At 32.6% G+C, this 19915-nt stretch overlaps 4 protein-coding genes across 4 annotated transcripts; 1 reads left to right on the forward strand and 3 right to left on the reverse strand.

Moving 5' to 3' along the window:
* Window positions 1-5109: 5109 nt before the first annotated feature.
* On the reverse strand, window positions 5110-8972 carry HELRODRAFT_167625 (hypothetical protein; the record flags this gene model as incomplete). Its single annotated transcript, XM_009013112.1, has 4 exons — window positions 5110-5195; window positions 6891-6981; window positions 8035-8100; window positions 8625-8972. 4 exons carry the CDS (start codon window positions 8970-8972, stop codon window positions 5110-5112), a joined length of 591 nt encoding a protein of 196 aa, XP_009011360.1.
* A 586-nt stretch (window positions 8973-9558) lies between these two features.
* HELRODRAFT_190294 (hypothetical protein) lies at window positions 9559-13204 on the reverse strand. Its single transcript, XM_009013113.1, has 3 exons — window positions 12884-13204; window positions 12262-12547; window positions 9559-11694 (listed from the first exon to the last, which is right to left on the reverse strand). The coding sequence occupies exons 1-3, from the start codon at window positions 12941-12943 to the stop codon at window positions 9941-9943; spliced, it is 2100 nt and encodes a 699-aa protein (XP_009011361.1). The 5' UTR covers window positions 12944-13204; the 3' UTR covers window positions 9559-9940.
* Window positions 13205-15609: 2405 nt separating this feature from the next.
* On the forward strand, window positions 15610-16665 carry HELRODRAFT_167627 (hypothetical protein; the record flags this gene model as incomplete). The annotated part of the gene is made up of 4 exons (XM_009013114.1): window positions 15610-15685; window positions 15776-16120; window positions 16435-16436; window positions 16624-16665. The coding sequence occupies 4 exons, from the start codon at window positions 15610-15612 to the stop codon at window positions 16663-16665; spliced, it is 465 nt and encodes a 154-aa protein (XP_009011362.1).
* A 129-nt stretch (window positions 16666-16794) lies between these two features.
* On the reverse strand, window positions 16795-19062 carry HELRODRAFT_167628 (hypothetical protein; the record flags this gene model as incomplete). Its single annotated transcript, XM_009013115.1, has 3 exons — window positions 16795-17070; window positions 17200-18542; window positions 18621-19062. The coding sequence occupies 3 exons, from the start codon at window positions 19060-19062 to the stop codon at window positions 16795-16797; spliced, it is 2061 nt and encodes a 686-aa protein (XP_009011363.1).
* Between the last annotated feature and the right edge of the window lie 853 nt (window positions 19063-19915).

Consider the following 19915-nt stretch of genomic DNA (forward strand, 5'->3'; position numbering starts at 1 on the left):
AACTTCATGCTGTTGATAAAAACCATGTGGTGGTGATGATGATAATGATGATGATGATGATGATGATGGTGATGTTAGGATGAAGATAATTTTGCAACGATGATGATGACGACGACGATGATGACAGTGATGTTTGTAATGATGGTAGTGACATCATCAATGATGATGTTTGTAGATGTTGATGTTGTTAGTACTGAGAAGAAGGATAAAGTTTAATAATCGGTCTCCAGATGTTCAAAGATGCCTAGCATGGAAGAACATCGAACGATGGTGATGACGACGACGATGACGATGCTGATGATGATTCGGTGGCCATAGAATGGCAAGAAAGAATGGAATGTATCACACACAAAATTGGCTAAACAATAGAGAAAAAAAATTTCAAACTTATTAGCACCTCAACGAAAATTATCATTATTAAAACTAGCGAACATGTAACACCGTAAGAATCTATATGAACTGTTAATGTTTTATAAAGTCGGTGTTGAAGTTAATTTCGTAGTTGTTGAAGTTCATGCCGACGTCGTTGTTGATGTCACTTCTTCTGAAATGGTGCCATTACGCAGATTAATGATGATGTAGTTGTTACATTATAGTGGTCTTACCTGGACCCAAATTCAAAGGTTAGACAAAAAAAAGTTAAATAGTTGAGCTCGCAATGGATGAGAAACGGTTGGAACAATCATATCGTCGCGTTGAACAAACCAGGTCGATGATGATGATGATGATGATGATTATAGATGATGATGATGATTATAGATGATGATGATGATTATAGATGATGATGGTGTGGTGATGATGATAATGATGATGATGATGATGATTATAGTGGTCAGAAGATTACAATTTTTGTAGTAATTGTTGTTGATTTCATGTTAAACATCTCTACCTCGAATGAATAAAAATCAATTTTATAATTGAAAGGTACGAGAGACAACATCGAACACCATCTGAACACCATGAGTCCACACACAACTCTTTTCTTTGCACAAACAGCCCAACTATCATTAAAACCCTTAACTGATGAAGAGTCCAATAATTATAAAATAATTGTGATGATTATTATAATTATTTTTGAAATAATTATTATAGTTATAATTATGTCCTGCTACATACAAGTGGTGAATGTTCGAAACTATCTACTTAGCTACTGTTAAAAATTGTGTGAGTGAGCTAGCTATGATGTGTTGTATCCCGGTATGTATGTGTCCGTGTGTGTTTCCGTTTGTGTGTCTCTGTGTGTGTCTGTATGTGTGTGTACGTGTGTTGTGTTTGTCTGTCTGTTTGGTTCGATATTGTATATTGATTATGTGGCAATGACAATTTATATAAAACTATCAATACCACAGATAATTCAAAGTATAACTCGACATAAAAAAAACCAAACTTCCGCCAAATTACATCAACACACATCTTAACAACTAAAATTCAATAGACAGGAGACACCACAAACATAACCTAAACAACAGCACACAAAAACACCACATGACATGTCAAACAGCAAGCCAAGCAAACACCAACAACACCAGACAACATTACGTTGCAACACTCACATCATATCACAACAAACATTTCCGACAGACAGTCAGCCAGATCAAATCAGATGCCTAATAGATGCAAAACGGTTCAGACAAAATTCTATAAACACACGCATGCACTCACATACTCACAAATACACATATCCAACTGCACATACACAATACAATACAAGCATACAAACAATTAGACTTGCATACAAATATGTACCTGCACACTTATAAACTTACATACAAACACAAACATACACATATACCTACAAAATCTGGTATACACATATGCACAATGATGATATCATAACTGCATTGCAGAAATGTTAAAAGAAAATACACATTCATAAATCTACACACATATATACCCATATATTCATACCCACAAACACACATGTACAACAATCACACACACTTATATATGCACGCATACAATCACACACACTTATATAAACACATACACATAAACACACCACACACACACACGCGCGCGCGCGCACACGCACACACACATAATAACAGGCATAAGTGAAGTTTGATCGGTATTCTACAAGTTCTGCCAGTCAAAATCAATCAATCATCAACAAAAATTCAATCCCCAACAGAACTAACTGCTTAACATATTTGAGAAAAAATACGAAGAAAGTTGGAGAGAGTGTAAAAGAGAAAAATATGAGAAAATAAAGGAAAGAAGGGAAAGAGAGAGAGATAGAGAGAGGGAGAAAGAGAGAGAGAGAGAGAGAAAGAAAGAAAGAGAGAGATAGAGATGTAACAGATGTAACAGAATGCTTATGTAAAAGAACATACGAAACGATAGTTAGGAATGGGATCATCCCATTCCGTTGTTGAGATTGAAAATAATATTGTAACAGTGCAAATTGATGATGGGAGCACTTGACAAACGACGATAAGAAATTGTGAAACAACAAAATTGTCAGTGAAATTAAACGTCTGTTGTCACTTGCAACGTCATTAAAATTCTAGAGTTGTTCGTGACTCAAACCAGCCAACTATTTGTAGGAGGAAATGATTTTCAACTTCATAACTGAATTGAATTCTAGTACAAAAAAAAAACACTGCAAACATACGCCCACCCAAATTTCCATTCTGATATCAACGAAAACATAGGACTTTTGAAAAAAAGTTTGCTCATTATAAAGTTTAAAATGTTTGAAACTACTATTTACACAGAAAATCTATCTTGGTGATGTTGTTGTCTGGAACATTTCTTCACAACAACCGAACATATAAACTGTTGTATTCTAAAAAATGTAGTTGTAATTTTTAGAAATGTTAGAAAGATGCGTCTTGTCCATGTTCCAATGTTCCAAAATTATTAACAGATTTTTCAGGACCCAATAAAAAAAAATGTAAAAATTAACCGTTGAAAAATACAAAAGACATTTTCAGTCAACAGAACATCATTTACCCAAGGAAAACAAAAAATTGAAATGAAATTAACTTTTGAATACGAATTCCATTTGAAACTATGATCTTTTTTGTTTGTTTGTTTGAAGTCCAATCAGTTATAAATAGAGAAAAAGATGGATGCCTGGATGAAAGGACAGATGGATGGATAGATTGAATTGACAGGTAGAAAGATACATTAATTATAAGTGGAGATAAATGTCCCTTAGATATATAGATAGATACATAGACAGATGAAGAGAGAGACAGGGCAGATGGCTAGATAACCGATATATGGAAAGATAGATATCCTATTGGATGGCTAGATGGATATCCGATGGATAGAAAGATATCCGACAAATTGGATAGATAAAAATGAATGAGAAGATAGATAGACGGATAGGTGAATGAAAAAAGAAACAAACTCAACGTCATCAACAGCACAACAAAAAGCTGAATAAAACTAATAATAACAATAATAATAAATATACTATTACTAATAATAATAATAATAATAATAATAATAATATCCATAATGCTGCTCTAAATCGGAACACAGGAAATTCTTTCTCAAGTCTTCAATTTTGTTATTTAATTATTTTTATTACTACTACTATTACTATTATTATTATTCCATCATCAAAATCATTAAAATAGTGCAGAGATAGTGATCGCACAAACACACACACACACACACACACACACACACAGCACTTACGAAGACCAACCAACCAGGATGTAGAATATATCAACACATCACGATGGTGTATAAAATGTAACTTGTGTATGTAAATGTAACCTACAAAACATACAATTTAAATCACAACCGCTACACTCCCGCCATTTTTTTTTAATTTTTCTATTTGTTCACTTCAACAAAATTGAGAATAAACAAAGAATAAAAAGCAGGAGAATAAACAAAGAATAAAAAGCAGGAGAATAAACAAAGAATAAAAAGCAGGAGAATAAACAAAGAATAAAAAGCAGTAGCAAACAAGCAATGATATAGAGAGGGAACTGAAAATCAGCACCCAGTTGACATACAGACACATAACAAAGCAACTGTCATAAAACCACATGCATGTATATCGAAGAAAAACGTTTAAAATAACATTCAATACACAAATTCATGGGTTCATTTATTTATTTTATAAAAAAAAACAACATATCCAATGTGTGCATAACATGTGAATTCATTCGTTTATTTATTCATTGAAACATTGTTGTACACATACATTGTGTACACGCATTTAATTACACTCAGGCTTTATCTAATCTAAACCCAAACAACAATTTGAAACATTCCAAAATTTAAACTCAAGCAGAGAAAATGAGATAGAGAGAAAGTTGAGAGAGAGAGAGAGAAAAAGAAAGAAAGTAGAGAAAGTAGAGAAAGTAAAAGAAGAGGGAGAGAGTAACATTTTCTTGAGCTGCATATAAATCACAGGATAAAAGTGAATCTAGATGCAATGAAATGTTATATGACAGCAAACGTTTGACTGACTGTTCAGCTCAGAGTTCGAGTTGTATGATTACCTATTATTCATTAATTTTGCAGGCCTCCCCTGTTATTATTAATTAATTATTTTTTAATTATTACTTTAATTCTTCAAGTCTCAGTTTCATTTACTAGTAAATGAATTAACATCAGTGTCACTTGCAACGAGCATTAACATGTGTGTGGGTGACAGATCAGAATGTCTTTATCATTAATTACATTGTATTATTAATATTGTTGTTGTTGCTGTTATTGGTTGGTTGTTGTTGTTGGTTGGTTGTTGTTGTTGGTTGGTTGTTGTTGTTGTTATTGGTTGGTTGTTGTTAAGGTTATTATCATTATTACCTAAAAATTCTCACCACTATTATTTTAATCATTTAAAATTCAATGCATGGTTTTTGATTAAAACATTTTTTAATGGTACCTCAAAAGACGGTATTGAAAATATTTTAAGAATGTGTGTGTACGTGTTTGTGTGTATGTGTTTGTGTATGTATTTATGTGTGTGTTTGCTTAATTTGTTTATTTGTTTGTCTGCGTGTCTGTCTGTTTGTGTTTGAATGTTTTTGTTTAGGTGCTTTTCCCTGTTTGTCTATTTGTGTTTTCCTTATTAACTCGCTTGTGTTTGTTTGTTTGTGTATTTGTCTGTGTGTTTGTTTGTGTGCTTGCTTGTATTTCTTACCAGAATGTACATAAATTATATGTCTCTATGCTGTATAATGCTATCACTATCATAATTTTAAAGCCGTGCATGTGGATGTGATCTAGAATGAAGTTTTATCAGAATTTAATTTATTGACAAAAATAACTTTCTACTTTTTAGTTTAATAAATTTTTATTTGAATTCTTTCTTCCAATCAAACAAATTTCTTCCACTTTTATTTATTCTTTCAATCTTTTGTTTTTCATTTTCTTCACTCAGTCACTTATTCTTTCAAGCGTTCATTTATTCATTCATTCATTGAAAAGTTGATCATTTAATTAAGATGTACCAGGGTCTGAACTGTGACACTACATAAACAAGTATACACACGCACACGCACACACACACGCACACACACACGCACATTCACGAACATATACATACCTATTAAGCATACATACATTCATGTTCACATACACTTACATGTACACCTCTATATCATGTTTAATATAATATTAACAGGCATATTTATATAATGCAATATTTATTGAGCTCTTATTCTTAATGACATTCAATTCAAGTAGTGTGCATTTAACTAGTACCAACCAATTCAATGCCACAACATGCTACATATTGTATGTTTATATGTATGTACGCATACACAGAATGAACACACACACACACACACACACACACACACACACACACACACAAACACACATGCGTACAGCCACACGCACATGCACACATTTGATATACAGGTTACTTTTAATTCAATTATAACAACATATACACATACAAAGAGGCACACAGACACACAAACGGACACATACACACAAATAAATGAACAAACAAAAATATGTGGATCATATACATATGCATAGGTGAATGTACCTAAACATTGGTTGGCTTGGCATGCATGTCTCTCAACTCAACATGTATGTACTACATAAGAATATTAACAAATTATTATTATTAACAAATTATTATTATTAAAGCAATGCTAGGAATGACTGACTAAAACAAAATTTCTTGAAATGAAGTTACAAATAAATTTAATGAGAACAAAATTATTCAGAAATTATGAATACAACTTAAATATACAGCTTAATAATATAACTTATTAATACAACCAAACTAACGCAACTTATTAACATAATTTATTAAAACCTTTCAGCAGTACAACAGAATGTTTTAAATGATTGGAATAGTCAAGAAGAGAGACACGAGAACTAACATCACAGAACCACCAATGCAATAACATTCAGTAATAGAGACCCCATCCAATCAATGAATCAAACATAAACTAAACCAAATCTCATTGTGAGGTTAACCTCCAATTAGATGTGCCACAAATATCAAATAATAAGAACGAAATATATATGCACACTGAACTAATTAACTACAATATAAACAAACTGCCTGACAACAATCCAACCAGCAACTGACATCCAACCAGTAACCATGCCAACAACACAAAAGATGCAAATATATTAGAATGACACTCATCTAAAAAGAGATCTATCTATCTTTCACTGTCTGTTGACTCTCACCAATTTAGGCCATGGCACGAAAAATGTGAATAAACATCAAACCAATTAATGAACAAACGAACAAAGAACTTAAAAAAAAATTATTTAATCAACAAAACCAAATATAAACTAAGAGAAAAGCAAAAAAACCAGCAAAATTGAATGAACAAAAATTCATAATTGAAAAAATAAACAAAACAAAAAGGAAGAAACCACAAAGCAAAAACCAAGTAAATTAAACAAAGAACAAAGAAAGAGAAGTGAACAATGACGAACAATCAAACCTTGAAGCATGTTACGATAGGCCTGGTCCGTGATGGCGTAGACGTGTGGGGGCACCTCATGTCTCTTCTTGCCCTTGTACAATTCTATGACCTTCACATTCAAAATTAAATTAACCCTTTCAACTTATTAATATTAATATTTCATTTATTACAAGTCTGTGGCACAAACAGAACTGCATGCATAATTTAATAACTCAAATGATTGGATGAAGCTGATAGACAAATATAAACCAGCTGAATGCAGAATAGGATGCAAAATACTAATGTGTCAGATTTTTAGAAAGAAAAAAAAATTTATTTTGCATAAAGTACGGAGACTGAAGCTCAAAGAACTTTTACTGTTCCCAGATTATTGTAAGCTATTTCAGTCAGCTATTGTTAGCTATTTCAGTCAGCTATTGTTAGCTGTTTCAGTCAGCTATTGTTAGCTGTTTCAGTCAGCTATTGTTAGCTGTTTCAGTCAGCTATTTCTAAAAAGGTTATTATTGCTTAAGTTAATGTCACCATTTCCTCTTTTAGTTGTAATCTTCTGCCATATAATACAAATACATTACAAGAAAGTTCTTAATAAGACATAATGAATCATCACCCTTTTCCACTATTTTTGTTCATTAGCTGATGAACAAAGATAATATATAAGAAGCAGTTTGTATAATAAACATTTATTAACGCAATTTATTTATGACAGTTAAGATAAAATTTCTAACAAAAATTCTAATTTATATAGAGATAAATTTTAATAATTCAAATTTCATTCAGTTAAACAAATCAAAAATAAAGCCTACAAAAAGCCTGATTCAATGAATTATAAAACTAAGAATATCGCTAAACTACTTGAAAAAATATTTTTTATTTATCAATAAATAATGGAAAATATTATTTTAAATTAATAATTATTCTTAAAAATTTTATACAGAAATACTTCCATGAAGTCATTAACTTAATTAATAGGACAACAAATAAACACACACACATACACACACAAACAAATACACCCACAAACACATACACACACAAACACATACATACACCCACACGCCCGCACACAAACACACATTCACACATACACACACACACATATACACAAACACATACACAAACACAAATGTTGACAAAACCACATTCGCATCCATCACAAGCAGACCTTCTCAGTGTAGATTGGGAGCCTCTTGTAAGGGTTCACCACAACACAGAACAATCCTGAATATGTCTTGATTAATTTTTTGTTTTGGTTTTAATGACAAATTAAATAAATCTGAAGATTAATTTTTTCAAAAAAAAAGTAAAATTAAATCAATCAATCAATCTTCGTTATGCGTCCAGAGACCCGGTTTCCTGAGGTAGGACGTCGGTGAAGGACATATAAATTAAATGTTAATTTATATTTTAATTAATATTTTTATAAATATTCATCTACTTGTTAATCTCATTATTTACTCTACATAATTCATTAAATTTTATTTAATAAATTCAATATTAAAACACACACCATACAATTATATATTTTTATAATTTTTAAACATTTTAATAAATTGTTTTTAAAATACTGTAACAATCAATATCATATATACTGCTACAAATGAGAATTTATTAATATTTTTCTATTTTGTTTGTTTGTTGTATATTTATTTATTTATTTATTTATAAAGAAAAAAATCATTAGACAATCATTTAGTATTTTAGTTTAGTTTAATAACTTAGTTAGATAGAGTATTTGAATTACAAAAAACTCACATAGATTAATCCAGAGTAATATCTCTCCTTCAGGTTATGCAGGACTGAAGCTTCGTTGAGACAGGTCAGTTCAGCCATGTCCTCCACCTTATTGAACTTTGGAGGATTCATCTTCTGGACATCATCTTTGTTCAGCTTCACCCTCTTGTTGGTCTCCTGAATTTCAACTGTCACTTCGTCTCCTTTGTCCTCAATGAGTGAGGCAGGAACGAAGCCGTGCTGTTCGCTGGGCACCCACACCAACTTCTTGGAGGCCCATTGCGCCTGGGAGGCTGGATCATTCACTTTGTCTTTTCCAGCAACCAGGTATTGTAACTCTGGCCCCGTAATGCCGTAATCGTTGGCCATTTTCTAATTATTAAAAGAACTTCGAATATTTGAAATTCGTATTTTATTTTTAGGTGATTTTCAATTTAAACAAACAAGTTTCTCTTAAACCACTTCACCTTTTTTTTCTTCAAATATAAACAAAATAAGACTAAAAAGAAATTTAAGTTATGAACACTTGAAATATGTTGCTGCTTTTAACTGGAAATCCTTCTTCAAAATCGACGAGAAATGAATTGAAAAGTGTAAAATGGACGAACTTGAATGAGATTATTAAAGACACGGAATCAATAAAAACTTCTATTACCTGAGTTGTTTAACCGCCTAAATATAATAACATGTATACAACATGTATACAACACACATGTATTCAATATGTTTACAACACATACAACATGCATGTATGTAACATACATATCTACAACATACATGTATTCAACTTGTATACAACATACATATATACAACATGTATACAACATACATGTATTCAACATGTATCAACATACATATACACAACATGTATTCAACATGTATACAACATACACATATACAACATGTATACAACATACGTACATACATACGTAGAACAGACAGGCGCACTTACGTTAACACTGGCTTACTCACCAGCAGGTCTATTATTAAATGACGCGTGGGTGCAACATTAGAACAAGAAGACGGCATATAACACGTCGTATAACTCTTAAAATAAAAGGGTGAATGTCTTTGAGTAGCGCTCAACACATTAATAAATGTTTCAAAAAATTATTTCATTAAGTTTTAAACAGTGTAAATTAATAAAATCTGAAAGCAAGCAAAATAAGTCGGTTCACATTACATTAATTTTAAACTACTAATACAATCGCCAGAGTTATCCGCCTGGCTTAGTCACGTAATAAATATAATGTATAAACTATAAATCATTATTAAAAAACTGAAAAATTTTATATTTTGTGTGAAAAACAACCACGAATTAAGTTAAAATTGCAGGTTTAATTTTTTCTCAATGGTGTTCTTTCGTTTAAATTAGCTTTTTCGAGTTTTCTTTTATAATTCAGATACCATTCTTTTGCATCAAATTTCTGACTGCGTCTTTTTTCATAAAATCTTTTAACATATTTGGCTAAAAAGTACCAAGGTGTAAACAGCAAAGATGATAAAACAGACGTCAAAAATATCATTGCGGGGAAAGCTACAGCTCCGCGTTTTTCAAGGAATATTCCAAGGACGGGAGAAAATATTATTTGGCCGGCAGCTAACGCTGCGAACAGTACTCCCATTATCTTACCGGTCACTTGAATTGACTTTTGAACTAGAGTTATAGTCGTTGGTTGTATATTGGATGTAGCTATCCCCGTTAAAATGACTGAAATATATGTAAAAACAGGTTCAGAACTCTTGGACGTTCCTAACATCAGCAAACCACCGACTAGAAGAACTGAACAATTGAATAGAGTGAGAATGAAAGGAGATATCTTATTAGCCAGGTATATGAAGACGCAGTGAACGATGACCCTAATTAAGTGATACGTGGTTACTAGTATAGTACCATTAAATGGTTGCCAATGAAGAAATGATTCAACGTAAGTATAGAGTAAACCAGTCATCATGCCTTCTCTACCTCCGTTTGTTATTATGAACACCAGAACCACGATGAAGAATAAGACTGTAGGCAAGCCATAAACTAACTTTGGTGCACTACCCTCCAGGTTATCATCCAAAGAAACATCAGCTATGCTCGGTGAATGATGGGAGCTGTGTATTTTATCTGAGGTCGATTTTTTTCTATTTTCAGTTTGTTTTTGAATATTTACAATTTGCATCACATCTGAAACTTGCATCGAACTTCTTCGTCTTTTTATCTCTTCTTCAAAACTCTTTCTTACGTTTACTTTAGCTTGTTTTACCACATTAATATCGATCAACTCATCTGAGCTATTTTTTTCATCTTGAACTTTTGACTTTTCATCAACATATTTTTGAAACCGTACTAAATCATTATGCGAAATTTCTATAACATCCAATGTTTTTTTTCGCGAAATATTTGGCACACATTTTTTGTTTTCTTTATGGACTTTGCTCTCATTTGAAAAAAATTTAGGGTCGATATTTACGATTTTGTCAATTTTTTCATCAGAACTGTCTTTGTTGACATCATCAACATTGTCATCAGCAGCATTCTTCCCGAAAGTTATCGTAGGAGGCTTGTTACTGCAACTGATCGATCGCCTGCGTCTACTAACATTCCTAAATTCGAGAGAATCAAAGGCAGGGGTTGTTGTGTGCATGCTATTAGATGTTGAATAATGACGCCGTCTTGGTACAAATTTCTTTTTCTCAAAATTTTTCAAACTTTTTTTACCTTTATCTATCAAAAAAATAATAAAGCAATATAATGCCGCAATTTCATCAAACAGGCCTACAATAAGGTAAGCAATTTGAATTGGTTTGATTTTGCTAAAGAAAGATGAATCGCTATTTGACTCTTTTTGTATAGCGAATTTGGAGTCTTTTTCAAAACTTGTGTTTGGGGAAAAATTGACAACATCGGTAACGAAAGTTTCATAACCAAAGTTTGTGTTATTCATTATTTTGTTTTTAGTAAAATTCGATTTTGTCAGAAATGGTGCCACGACTTGAGGCGAGATAGCTGTTCCAACGACGTAAACGAGGGATGTTGTTTGTAAAATTGGTCCTATCATTTTCGGCTGGTTGCGCCATATTATGCAGTTGGCTGACATTGTTCCTGAAATGAAATTATAAAAATATGTAAGTGGAAAATGTTGTGTAATTGTTAAAAACGATGTGCTCTAGCGATCTGGTTAGGCAGATGCATTAAAACATTTCAACATCAACACATAAAGCGTGAAAACGAAATTGTTGATGGATATGGATTATGAGGGAATGAAAAAGTCATGTTCGAGTTTAAGATGAGTTGCTTCGTGTGCATTCAAGCAAGCTATGTGCATGTTAATTGTGGACTTTTTAGAGAACTACTGATTAGTAAACCTAACAAATAAAAACCAAATGAAATTTTTTTAATAAGCATCTATCTAACTAATCCATTAAGCGAGTACTTAACTGAAATAAGGTAAATAGCTAAAAAAAAATATTAGCTCAAAAAGAGGTGAACAAAAAAATGAAAATTGTACATAAAACGTGAAACAATTTAAGTATTATAATAAATTGAAATTAGTATAGGAAAAAAAGCGATTACAATGATGATTTTTGATTCAAAGTTGATTTCTAAAAACAAAATTTCAATTGTTTTTTACAATGTTGAAAATTGTCAATATTTAAATGAGAAAATAACCGGACACCAATCCAAAGTTGAACAGAAATCCAATAGAAAGAATCATTTGATATCCAGATAGGATGTTGGAGAATGGTGCTGCTCCAAATCCAAAACCTTGAGCACACAAGCAGAGGCTAAGCAAGGCCAATCCATTGACCATGTCGAATAAAGGACCGAGAAGAATTGATCCAAATATTCCAGCAATGCCAATCCACACTAACGTGTTGGACATTTGGGCCGTTGTACTGAGAGTCAGTGCTTGAATGTCTGGTAGTGTCGGACTGAAGACACCAGCGTTGAACCCCTTAACAAATAAAAACATTGTTGCTTATTTTAATTTTTAATTTTTGCTATCAACAATGAAAATATTGAAATCAATTCGGTTTTAAGAGAGGCACGTTCGAATGTCTTCAGTGATTTGCCGAATGTTGATCGGAAGTACAACGAGTAAGACTAATTTATTATTACGGCACTAATGGTTATTCTTATCACGTTATCTCGTTAAGTTAAGGAGGCCTACAACTTGATGTCGATGAACTATTTTTGAATTAGTAGGTATCTCTTTTTATCAAAATCCAAATTATTGAATATATGTTAGAAGTTATTTAAAGAATTTAATATATTTGAGTTGAAACCTTACAGCATTGAACGCTGCCAAAAGTACCGCTGATGTTTTGATTAACTTCCAACTGTTTTTCATGTTGTATGGAAGATTTCGCTCGAAGATTGTCAACTTAATAGCGAAAAATTGATATCAATAGTATTTATCCAACTGATAATTTTCACAAACACCACAAGGAAATAATCATTTCGTTTCTACAAAATCACGTGATTGAGCGATATTAATCAACTGAATTTTTGTCGGGTAATATATTTGCTCTTAGTTATTTTTTGTATATAACGCAAAATTTTTAATAATAGCATTAACAGAGACTAGAGTTAATAGTAGTACACGCAAGATGTATGCTCGAAAACAAAACAGGTCCAACGACGTACAGGCGAAGTTTGCGTACAACACGTTGAAACGGCAACACGTTTGTTTAATGTCATTCACAATTTAAAAAAAAGTGCAAACTTGCCTTTTTGTGTCTAAAATTAATTTCACGTTTGCTGTTGCGATGAACTAAAATGATAGACACCATAGTTTTTTCAATGTTTGCTAAATTACACTGTTTATTTCAGGAAGCCAAATCTTTTTTCAAAGTATTTATATTTTAACCTTGCTGACTGGTAAAAATGAATGCATGCTAGTTATTTAAAAATATTTTACAAAAGAATTCAAATCAGTGAATTGTGGTTCCAAGAAAACATTCAGTAACATTGAAATGTTCTGCTTAAGGTTAGTGGTAATATGTTTCAATTTAAATATCATTAGAAGTCTGTAGAGAGGTGAAAAAGCTGGCATCACCGACGAATGAATGAATTTCAAGTTGTACTTTTTATCGTTTTTGTATCTTATACTTACACCAGTTCCTTTTAAGTGAACGCTATTAAATTATTTAAACATGCTGACGACGCCAGCCTTATTCTCCCATCATCCAGGGGCGGATCTATACATAGAAAACGTTGACGGGGGCTAAAGTTTTGAAATTTGACGGTAGGGGCCAAAAACTACCAAAGTTTTTGCTGGTCCAATCAAAATTAGGCTGGCGAACATTTAACCTTTATTTCCCTATACACATTTTTTTGGTCAGTTTTCTACTCGAAACGATGTTTTTTTGGGTAAAAACTAAGTTTTACTGAGATTTAATAAATTCTACTGTGAATAGGATTCAGGTTGATGTTGCGTGTGTGTGTGATAATTAATGTTGCTGTTGAGTTGTTAACAAGGGCGTAGCCGGAGTGTGTTTCGGGGTTCATCCCCTCGAAAGAGACTAAAACATTTCAGAATTTGATCTGTTTGTGTTTGCTTTTCGCCATTGTGAAACAATAGTTTAAAAAATTTCATTATTTCTACTTTTAAATTGATATTCCTTAAAAATTAAACATTTTTATTGTATTTGCGACATTGGCAGCTTTAAAATTTTGGTTATAATAATAAAAATGTAAGGCATGATGGTTGTAATGAGCTCAAATGTCGTTGATATTCATGAGAGTAATGGTAGGCAATATAAACATCTGGCTCACTCACAGCCAAGTTTACAAAAAATAATAAAACTAATAATATTGATTAGTAGTAATAATAATAATCATGTATGAAAAACTCATGACCGTGTAGAAGGATTTTATTTTCAAATGCATGGGTATGTCTTCATATGGGTATGCCTGTATGTGTACATTCTAATTGTACGAGATGAATATGTGTGTTATTGAGTAGGAAGTAAGCTAACTCAGGGCGGGAGAGATAAAGTTTGATTCTATATTTACAATAGAAGCTAGTTCAATTTTTGACATAGCCTAAAATTTCTTGCTTGATTATTTAACCTCGAAAGTATTGCAACGATTTTGGACAACGTTTGGAAGAAAAAATTCCTTGTATGTCGCGCGTTTTTGACGCTAATTTATTCATTTATGCTTAATTTCATGTATTTATCTTTTGCTTATTTGTAGCTCACGCAATTTATTTGTTTTTTTTTTATGTGTATATAATAAAATTGTCTAAACGCTTGAAAGAGTCTTCAGGCATACAAGAGGTATGTAAAGCTAGTTATGCTTCAAAAAATCATCCAATTCCGCTTTAGTACGCCCAGATATCATATAAATAGAATATATATATATACTCTCTATATAGATACACTCTATTTTAAATGTTGGTAACATTACCAGTGTCAAACTGGCACACCAGAAAACCATTATCTAGCCTACTACAACGGTGTAAAATTTTTTAAAGAATTAAATTACAAAATTATATGAAACGTACCACATTCGAAAAAATGCTAAACGTTCATAATAAGTTACATCTAGATGCCAGGCATATTCAGTTTAAAGAAAAAAATTATGTTATAAATTAAGTTGCATGTTATTTATAATTTAAATTTTATAATAAAAAATAACAGTTTTTACTGTAATTACATATGTATTTCGATAGTACTTCTCCATTTTTATTCTTTTGTTGCTATATTTATGCGTTTGCCAAGGTTTGAACTTTATAAAGAAAAATAATGTTTTTTGAACCCCTCCAAAAATGTCTATGGGTGTTAATAACAGTCATTACGATTATTAATTGAAATGTTATTAATTTTTTTTGAACGCATCTTGTTTATCAACATGGCACCTATAAACTTGTTAACGCGGCACTTTCTGCCATTTAGTTTAAAAGCCCATATTTTATTGTGCCGGCTTTAGTTCAAATTATGCTTTTTATAATTAATTTTAAATAAATAAATGATGTGTGTTAGTGTAATTTAATTGAATACAACCAATGAAATGGAAGAACTACACGTTGTTAACAATAACCGGCATAACACGGTGATGATTGCTGAACCTGGTTTTACTGATTTAGGTAAAAAATGAGGTTGTACTATCAAAAGAAAAGCTTGGATTGGAAGATTGGATTGGTATGTTCTGAAAGATATAAAAAATTTTGTTGCAGGTAATATCGAAGAAGATGACAATGTTATTGTTTTGATGGAGATGATGGGAGATGCTGAGAAAAATGTTGAAAATTATGTTGAAGGTACTGTTGAAAGAGATTGCGAAGATGATGTTGTTTTCACTGGAATTGTGAGAAAAAATGTGACAAGAAATCATCTTCATCATCATGAATCTGAGGAAGACAGTAAAATGGAAGATGAATGTGCTGTGGAAGGTTCGGAAGAAACCACATTGATGACTGAAAATGAAGGAAACATTGATGTTGAAAAAGAAGACGATGATGATGGAAAAATAGCAAAGTGTTCACTTGTACTTATGGATCTGGAAACAAACAGCTTGGAAAGTTTGTTTGATTTTTTTTTTCATAAATTGTATTTTAAAATAAAATTTAAAACCTCATTAAGATTGTAAAACAACCATGTCTGTTTTAATAGATCATATGGTGTAACATACTGTTTACTAAGTAGTCATTTTGTGTAACTTCATTGCCCTCACTAATACAAGACCTTATATTTTACATGGAATTTAAAAAATTTTTTTTTAATATTCAACAATTTTTAATATTTTTTTAATATTTAACACCCCCTATATTTTTTCCTTAGCTGAAAGTTAGCATGTGTGCAAAATTTCATTCAATTCTGACAATACAATATTTAGAGGTTGCTCAATGACATTCAGTTTTTCACCATATTTAGCATATAAGCGAATGTTGGTCAGTGCTACAATTTTGTGTTTAATGTTTATTTTGCAGTAAAATGAACAACATTCTTGTGAAAATCATGTAAGATTTAACAGTTCTACAAATTTATACTCAAAATAACAAAATATTCAACACTAAACAAACAGTTCTCACAAGGTAAAGGCAACTTGAAAGTTCAGTACTGTTGATCTTTGATTGAGAAACTGAAATTAACTTGAGGCAATTAATGTACTCAGTTTATGTTTTTCTGTTAATCACTCATAGTATGTCAGACTCAAAACATAGCAGCAGCTGCTTGAGCACTGGCTAATGTGCGCTTAGAGGAGTCCGGAATACGTGTTCGATTGTCCTCCACCACCTGTATCAGTTTTTGCAGTTGTTTCATTTTTGGTTATAGACTGGTTAAAATTTGTCATGAGTGCCACAGTGCGTTCTGCAGTGTCATTAACGACCTTAAGTGACTTCACAACATTTGCTACTTTTTGAAATAAAGGAAGATCATTCCATGAGTCTGGTTCAACATCCATTCCAAGTGATAACAATGCAGCACGAGATGTACCTGATACCAGATCATGCAGTGGTTTGCTTTTCACCTGTTCCAGTTCAGTTGCAGGATATTTGACACCTTGCACACTCCAGTCAGAATCTACTGCAGTCATTCCTTCCACAATCAACTGCTTCTCAGCATTTGCAACCTTATTTGAGAACAATGACAGCTAAACCATTTCTGTACCGAGATACCACAGATGATTCTTCAACTTTTTTGTGGTAGCACTTGCTACATTCTTGTTGATTTCAGAGTATTGTTCAATTCTGCTCAGAAGTTGCAGGTCATTGACTGGTGCATCACTGGGTATTGGGCACAACATCCATGCTGGCACATATATATGGGTTGCAAATAGGCAGAATTCAGTTAAACTTTTTGTTTCAGTTGCTGTTAGCTTGAATTCATTGTGGAACAAATACATTTTGAGACAGTAGATCACTTTGGCCATCCATCTGGCCATGTGATATGCTCCAGGAACACGGAAATGGTACTTGCCATCAGTCTGCATTGGATAACCCAGCACTAAGAGACAGAGTTCAACCAACTCCTTGTAATCCTCTCGTGGGATGTATGAGCTGTCAGCTGAAAGAAAACATGTCAAAGATGGTACTATGTCAGACCGCATCATCTGTAGCAATGAGTGGTTCATCCTGTCATCATCAAGTGGCTTGTGGTTTGACTGATTTATATTTGGCCAGTAGGCTCGAAATCTTTCAAACATTCCAATGTTGGGGCCACAGCTTGGACCAAACAGAACTGTGAAAACTTCACCGATTATCAATTCATGTACATGATGACGACAAGCAAAGTGCAAGAGATTTCTATGGAGCAGTTTCTCCAGCAAAACACATGTTCCACTTGACGTCCCAGTATTGGCAGCAGTAGTATCAAAGCACATGCCTATAATGTCTTCACTAACGTCCCATAATTTGAGCAACTGAAAAGTTGCATTGGCCTGTGCTTGTCCCGTGCTTGATGCAATTTTAACAATTCCTAAGATTTTCTCCACATTACAGCCAGTCACAACAACAGCCAGTCTATCAGTTCTGGAGTGTGGATCATCATTCATGATCTTCCCATCCCAGTGAACCAGAAGGGGGTTTCTGTCACGATCCTGAAATTGTTGACGAATACTGCTGTCAATGGTTGATCGATGTTGCTGTCGTTTACGATGAACTGTGGAATGTGACAGAGATGTATCCCTGATGTCTTGCCCACTAGCTTGTGCAATGGCTGCTGCCAATACTGTGAACTTTCTATCTGACAGGTTTATTCTATCCAGTGCTGAAGCAACATCTGGTGACGACAACATATCCTGCACAGTTCGTGTTTTTTTGCTGGCACTGCTTGACAGACTGTCTTCTACTTCACTGATCTGCTTTTTGTAGTACACTGGAATTTCAATTTCATAGTTGTCCTCTGTGTCCTGCTGTTCACTATCACTGTCATCAGAACTAGATAAATGTAGTGAGGTACTTTCTGTCATCCGCTCCTGCTCTCGCTCTTTTCTCTCTTCTTCTTTGCATTTACGTTGTTATGTGCGCTCTTCTTTCTTGGTCAGATCTTTATCAATGCCACTCATTTGCATTCGTTGACTGCCCCTCTGGTCTTCAAGAAATTCTATATCTTCCTGAATTCGGATGAGCTGCATGGCGTGTTGGTGAGCAATATCAAACAGCATGTGCTCCTTTTCTTCAAATTCCTTCTCTCGTGCTCGTTGTGCTTCACTTTGTCTGTTTTTGTTCTTTTTTATTAGCTTGTAGTCATCAACTACCGACTTTACTTTTTCTACAACATGAGTATGGTAAGTTGTTGGTATTCTAGCCTTGTTCCACATGTCCATGACCTTATCTGACGACAATTTTGCACTTTCAGGCACAGTTTTCTTTTCTACTTGATGATAATAAAAAAACATTCCCAGGACATCACCTGTTGTAGGCAATACATTTACTGGAAGTTCACTTTGTAACTGTCCAATCAGCCATATGTTAGTCATGCTGCGTGTTGTAAGAGCACCACAGTTTGAATTAGAAGCCATTTTATACGTAGTTAAATATGTACAGTACCGGTATTTCAAAATCACCTCAAATTACTAGTAAATCGACACAGTTAAATTATGCAGATATTTATCCTATTTTACTTTTTGCTGACAACAAATATGGTGACCATAGAATATTTAATAATAATAATGCATTTTAAAATATCTAATATCTATGTTTTGAATTAAGTAAGTAACCAACTTTTGATACTTTTCCAGTTATATTTGTATTTGGTTTTGAAATAATGAATCATCACATTTTTATATAATTTTGAGATGCATGAGCAACCTCTAAATTTAATTTGATTTGTCTTATTTTTGGTTTGTAAGTTTTTAGGACCCAATGGAAACTTTTCAGAGGGTGTGCACTCAAATCAGACAAAAAATTTTTTTCCCCATTCAAATGTGAACCACCCTAATATCCACTGTTATATAAATCATGTTCATATCATGTTCAGTGATTGGAGAAGAATAATAAAAATTAACATATATGTAGCAAGAAATATCAGTTGTTATTGAGGTTGGTTAACATTCATGTACTAAAATTATGTAATTGGTTGTTTAACCTAAATGAGCTGCTTGTGTTTAGAGTTAGACCATAAATCACTTTTCATAAATTATTCAATTATTACACCTTTGACATAAAATTAAAATAAAATTCAACTAAAAGTGCAGAAAATTAACTTCTTTTTTTTTTTCAGAAAAATAATTTTACTTTTTTTCACCTAATCTTCTGCATTAATCACCAATACCTAAGTACTTTTCTGAAATACAAATTGTACTGATTTCTATTTAATAAAGTTCATTGGAATTGTAATAAACAGAAGAGATTTATTTTCAACCATAAAAAAAA

This window comes from Helobdella robusta, assembly GCF_000326865.2.
Source record: "Helobdella robusta unplaced genomic scaffold HELROscaffold_11, whole genome shotgun sequence".
Taxonomy (NCBI): domain Eukaryota; kingdom Metazoa; phylum Annelida; class Clitellata; order Rhynchobdellida; family Glossiphoniidae; genus Helobdella; species Helobdella robusta.